Here is a 6761-nt window from a genome sequence, read left to right on the forward strand (position 1 = left end):
GAGAGTGCAAGATTTGAATCTAGCACGTATTCAATTTTTCTAAAAATAAAATTGTGGATAAATAAAAAACAGTGCATTGTTCAAAACTTGCAAGCATTCAAATTCAAAGTATTGAAACTTTTTTGGAGTTAATAAAAAAAAATCATTATTCAAAACTTGTCGAGATTCTTCAAAATGTTATTTTTACTGAAGTTTCAGATATTATGGACTTTAAGGCTATGTTTAGATTGATGAAATTGAGTGGAATGAAGCTGGCGTAACAAGAAATTGCATGATAACTCTTTTTTGCGGCCGCTAGATACGGTTCAGTATATTCTGCATAATACTCTTGAATATGATATATCCAAGAAGAATAATAAAAAGGTGATGGAGTTGGAGATTTCAAATAGGGCGGATGGATGAAAGCCGCCTATGATTGATACGGTTAAAATGGGGCTAGAAAGGAGAATTCTCAAGCTGGGTGTGGAGGTATTATTCGGGACGCCTCTGGTGATTGGTTGGGGGGCTTCTCCAAATATCTGGGCATTTGTAGTGCTTTCATGGTAGAACTTTGGGGAGTTTTGGAATGGATGAATCTTGCTAAATCCCTAGGTTTGAGAAAGGTTGAGGTTAACGTTGACTCTATGCATGTGGTTTCAGCCATGAAGTCAAGAAAGTCAAATAACGTTAAGAGCATGGCAATGATTAGAAAAATTGGTGAGTTAATGGACGAGTTTGACAGGTGTAGTATCTCCCATGCGTTTAGAGAAACAATTGTGCGCGCAGATGCTCTTGCTAATGATGTTGTTTTGTTCAAGCAGGATTGTTTCTATAGAGCTATTCCTGATTTTTTGAAGCCTCTTGTGGCAGCTGATATAGCTGGTTTAGCATCTTCGGGTGCGGTTTCTTTGTAGGTTCTTTCTTTGTTTCGGGCTTTTGCCCTTTTATGTACCCAAAAAAAAAAGAAATAAAATGGTATAAATTTATGTTTTATTGTTTGAATTACTTAAAAAATAATGAAATTGAGTGGAACATGATAAAATGTATTATATTTCATTCCATCACTTTCCTTTATTTTTTTTACCATTCGATTTGGGTGGAATGAGAAAATTAGTTTATTACATCATGAAATACCAAAACAATGAAAAGATATTTTTATTCCGCTCCGTTCCGTTCCATTTCATTTCATTCCGCTTCATTTTATTATGCTTCGCTACATTAATTTTACAATATTCAAACATAGCCTAAAGGTGTATTTGAGAGTTTGGAGGAGAAGAGAGTTAAGGGCTTTGAAAAAAAAGTAAAGGTTAAACGGAAAGAATTGAAGATTTTTGATTGGGAGGGTTTCGAAGTATTCACTTTTATTCGTAACACCAAAAACCCCATAATTTAGAGGAATTTAAAATTTATATTGTAGGAGAATTTTGGAGGGTTCACATAAATTTTTTTAAATATATTTTATATTGTTATAGTATATAAAAATTTAAAATATTTTAATCATTAATACTTTTTTATTATTTTATATAAATTATTCTTTTAAAAAAAGTCAAATATTTTTTAAAAAATTCATTTTTTAAATGTTAAATTGATTTTTTATTTTTTTTAAACAATTATGAATGAATTATATAAAAAAGTCAAAATTATTTCTTATAAGGAGTTGAATTCAAGTCCTTTAGACTGCATCTTACATCTTTACCACTAGACCAATGTACATTCCTGATAAGTGATTCCCATGATTTCTAGCTAGTAATCTAAACAATTCTGAAATTAAAATAAATAATACAAAATTTGTAACTCAAGTCCCTTCAGATTAAATGACAGATAGTTTATTACAATAGAAATTGATCTATGTATTTGTAAATGATAGTCATTTTACTAACAGTATGAATTGATATGTCTAGTTATTATTGATAGTCATTTTATTAACTGTAGAAATTGATTTGCCTTGTTGTAAATGATAATCATTTTATTAACAATAGAAATTGATTTGTCTAATTGTAAATGATAGTCACTTTATTAACAATGGAAATTGATTTGTCTTGTTGTAAATGATAGTCACTTAATAGAAATTGATTTGTCTAGTTGTAAATGATAGTCACTTTATTAACAATAGAAATTGATTTGTCTTGTTGTAAATAATAGTCACTTTACTAACAATAGAAATTGATTTGTCTTGTTGTAAATAATAGTCACTTTACTAATAATAGAAATTGATTTTTCTAGTTGCAAATGATAGTCACTTTATTAACAATAGAAATTTATTTGTTTAATTGTAAAGTGAATATCAGTTAACCTAAAGGGACTTGGGTTTGAGACCTCATAGATAAAAATTTATGTATAGAACTTGTCAATATTAGTAGAAATCATGGAATTACTTTTCATGAATCTGCATTGACTTAGTGGTAAAGACATAAAGATGTCTTTTAAAAATTTTGAGTTTGATTTCTTATAAGAAACAATTTTGACTTTTTTGATATTATTAATTCAAATATAAGGATGAGTCACACTATGTATGTCTTATTCCCTTCGTCCCATAATGAGTGACCCATTTAGAATAATTTAGTGTCCAAAATGATTGACCCATTTCAATTTTTAATAATTTTTTTTTATTCTACCCTTTAATTAGTTAAACTTTCACAATTTCCAATACATGATTAGGGGTACTTTGGTAAAAATATTATTCTCTCTCTTACTTTTCTATAATTTTCTTAATATGCGTGAAATGGTGGGTTGGGTCACTCACTGTCGGACGGAGAGAGTTACTTTACAAACAAGTGCACGTTTTATGGTGGAGAATTTAAAAAACAAACCTTTTTAAAAAATTTGTTCAAAAAGTAGTATTTCTCATATACTAGAACTCCATAGCAAAATTGTGTTGTAGAAAGAAAAAACAATCTCTTCAAGAGATAGACAAAATCATGATCAATGGAAAAAAAAATAAGGCTAAATACTTTTAGGTAGAACTTATAAACAATGATGTTATATTTAAGGGTTAAATACCTTTTACCCCCTGCCAAATTAGCAAGATTTGATTTTGCCCCCTTTAAAAAAAAATTGTTGCGCAGACCTTACCAAATGCAGATTCCAACCATTTAAACCTTTTACCATTTTTTTACCTAGAACACCAGGTTACCATCCTACGTGTCTGTTACCAATGCCACGTAAGCCATAGTATATATGTCATTGTTTTACTATTCTCATTTTACCCCCCCGAAAAAAATTAGGTCAAACACTTCTGAAAAAAGCAAAGGCGAAAACGAAAGTTAGGGCAATGGCGAAATCGAAGAAGACGAAGACGAGCAAGATGAGTAAGACGAAGACGAGTCATTCAAAGAAGACGGCGCGGTCAAGCAAGACGACGCAGTCAAGCCAGAGTGAGAAGACGACGCAGTCAAGCCAGTCAACCAAGAAAACCAAGGTTGTGAACAAGGAAGAACCTGTAGAAGAAGAAGTTATTGAAGATGGAAAGGTACGAATTTTAGGGTTTGTCATCATTTTAGGGTTTAACAAATTTTAGGGTTTGTCATCATTTTAGGGTTTAACAAATTTTTCATTTCCTTTAAAAATTTCAGAATATGCATTTAATCAGTGTTGTTTTCAATCATGGAGGGGAATTTGTGAGCATGGGTGACGGGGCTATGATATACAGGGGAGGGGTAACGACACATGTAACTGAAATTCACATTGACAACTTTACCATGATTTGCGTTAACAAGTTGTTGAATGAGTGGGGTTACAGTGAAGGCACATTTAGGGTATGGACAAAGGTTGTTGAAATTGATCCCAACTTTTTCCAAATTAAGAAAGATGATGACTGTTATGATGTAGCTGCATTTTCTTATGCCAGTGAAGTAGAAGGTGTCATGTATGTAGAGCATGATGTAGTAGATGTTTCATTTCCAGTTGTTAGCCCTAGATGTGTTAATGAAATATATGTTCAGGATCATAGTGATGAAGAAGGAGTGGAAGGATTAGGAGATAGTAAGGATGAACGTGCCACTGGGTTGGAGGATGGGTTTGAAGATGTAGATGTTTCTGTACCTAGGAAGGAAGCTCCTTCCCTATCAGATGTTATGAGGGGTTCAGAAAAGAAAGAAATGGAAGATGGAGATGAATATGTAACTGACGAGTTGGACAGCTCAGACCCTGATTTATCAGATGAGGACAAAGGTCACAAGTTTGAAAAGTTTAAAAAGGAGCATTTCAATAAGAATTTTAAATTTGAGTGGGGTATGGAATTTAATTCCCTTGATGAGTTTAGAGAAGCTATACGTGAGTGGTCAGTATTAAATGGTAGGGAAATAAAGTTTGTGAAAAACGAGAGCTACAGGGTTAGGGTGGAATGTAGGGCCAAGTGGGGGTTTTTAATACTTTGTTCAAAGGTGGGCCACAAACATACTTTTGCTATAAAAACAATATTTGATAAGCATACATGTGTTAGGGTTCTAGACAACAGATCTGCAAGCTCAAGGTGGGTGGCCAAGGCTGTTGTAAAAAAGATGCAAACATCACAAAGTGTTAGGATTACTAACATTATTCAAGACTTGAGGCAGAATTTTTCTGTGGGCATCACTGTTGCAAGGGCATGGAAGGCAAAGCTCATAGCCAAGAGGATTCTTGAGGGAGATGCAGATAGGAAATATGCTGATTTGAGGAGGTATGCATCTGAGCTACATAGAGTTAACCCTGGTAATACTGTGAGTATCACTGTCAACGGACCTAGCCCATCCATACAACCAAGATTTGGGTCCTTTTACTTTTGTTTTGATGGTTGCAAAAAGGGGTTCACTAATGGCTGCAGACCCTCCATTGGGGTAGATGGGTGTCACTTGAAAACAAAATATGGTGGTCAGTTGCTAATTGCTGTGGGTAGGGACCCCAATGACCAGTATTTCCCTTTAGCATTTGGAGTAGTTGAAATAGAGAATCAGGAAACTTGGAAATGGTTTATTAATTTGCTGATGGGTGACATTGGGCAGGACAATAGATATGTGTTTATATCTGACCAACAAAAGGTTAGTGCTATAGTTATGTGTATTTGTGAAATTTTGCTCTTCTTTGTGTTATTTGTTGTTTGTGAAAAATTATATGTCTTTGAGTTTGTGATTGCAGGGACTAGTTTCAGCTTTTGAAGACATGGGTGAAAGGGTGGAACACAGACTGTGTTTGAAACATCTATATGCTAACTTCAAAAAGAAATTTGGTGGAGGAGCATTGATAAGAGACTTGATAATGGGGGCAGCAAAAGCAACATACTACCAAGGATGGATGACCAAGATGAATGAGCTAAAAGAACTTGATCCAAAGGCATGGAGTTGGCTTATGGGAGTTCAACCAAAAAGTTGGGGTAAGCATGCTTTTAATTTTTTTCCAAAATGTGATGTTCTAATTAATAACATTTCTGAGTCTTTCAATGAACAATATTAGATGCTAGGGATAAGCCAATTCTGACCATGTGTGAATGGATCAGAAAGTATTTAATGAATAGGTGCTCAACATCTGCTTTGAAGCTAGAAAAATGGCCACATAAGGTCATGCCCATACCTTGGAAAATATTAGGCAAGGAGGTTGCCTTGAGTGCTCATTGGCTGCCTACTTGGGCAATGAATGAACAGTTTCAGATCACACATTCATTCAATACCCAAGATTTTATAGTGGATATTTCAAAAAGGTCTTGCAGTTGTAACTTTTGGGAGCTGGTGGGCATTCCCTGTAGGCATGTTGTAGCAGCATTAGGCTTTAGACAACAAAACCCTAAGGATTTTGTGGATGAGTGTTATTCTAGAGAGAGGTATAAGTTGTGTTATAGTTTTGCTGTTAGTCCCATTAATGGACAGGATATGAGGCCTGAGGTCGAATCGGATGAATTGTTGCCACCAATGTTTAAAAAGGGTCCAGGGAGGCCTAGAAGACTGAGGATTAGAGAGACTGGTGAAGATGGAGCTAGGAGAAGGTTTCCTGGAGTCTCTTTTAGATATACAATATGTGATAAATTTAAGCATAATGCACAGTCTTGTAAAAGCTCAGTTCAGGACCAAAATGCTTTGAAGAGAAAGATATGATGTACAAACCTAAGTTGTTATTCATGTGTGACTTTTGATACTGATTATTCTAACTGATAGTTATGTTGTATTGATAGAAAAAAGTGAGGACAACTCAATCAACTCAAACAACTCAGCATGCAGATGGAGAAGTTTCTACTCAAAATGCTGTAAACCATGATGAAAGTGCTGTAGACACACAAGCAAGTGAAGTTATGCCTGCTGTAGACACACAAGCAAGTGAAGTTATGCCTACTGCTGCAGAAACTGATGCCATCTCAACTGATCCAGCTCAGACTGACTACTTTGATGGAATTTCTGATGATATCATAACAAGCCTACCAGACATCTCCACTGCTCAGAATTACAAGGAGGCCACCAAGACAAGGAAAGTAGAGAAAGAGATCAAGCCAATGAGAAAGAGGTCAAGTTAAAGAATCAAGATAAATTGGTTTAAAAACCAAAACCATTTACAGGTCCAGGATCCAATAGTGATCAACCAATGTCTTTGACAGATGAAGAGGAGGGAAGTGGATCAAAAAAGTCAAACAAGAAAGCAAAGAAATAGAATCTTGTCTCATTATGTTTTGTCTCATGTTTTATGTAATCTTTATGACAATGTTATGTTGTTTTGTGTAAGTTAATGGTGTTTTGATGTAGTGATCTTTGGCTGATGTTTTGTGTAAGTTACAGTTTATGACAATATAAGACTTAAGGTCTTGATTAATATGAACAACATTT

General features: G+C 34.3%; 1 protein-coding gene across 1 annotated transcript; it reads left to right on the plus strand.

The window, feature by feature from the left end:
- Positions 1–539: 539 nt before the first annotated feature.
- Positions 540–893, plus strand: LOC131632998 (uncharacterized). The gene has a single exon (XM_058903699.1). The coding sequence runs from the start codon at positions 540–542 to the stop codon at positions 891–893; it is 354 nt and encodes a 117-aa protein (XP_058759682.1).
- Positions 894–6761: the final 5868 nt, after the last annotated feature.

Source organism: Vicia villosa, unplaced genomic scaffold (genome assembly GCF_029867415.1).
Source record: "Vicia villosa cultivar HV-30 ecotype Madison, WI unplaced genomic scaffold, Vvil1.0 ctg.001062F_1_1, whole genome shotgun sequence".
Lineage (NCBI taxonomy): Eukaryota > Viridiplantae > Streptophyta > Magnoliopsida > Fabales > Fabaceae > Vicia > Vicia villosa.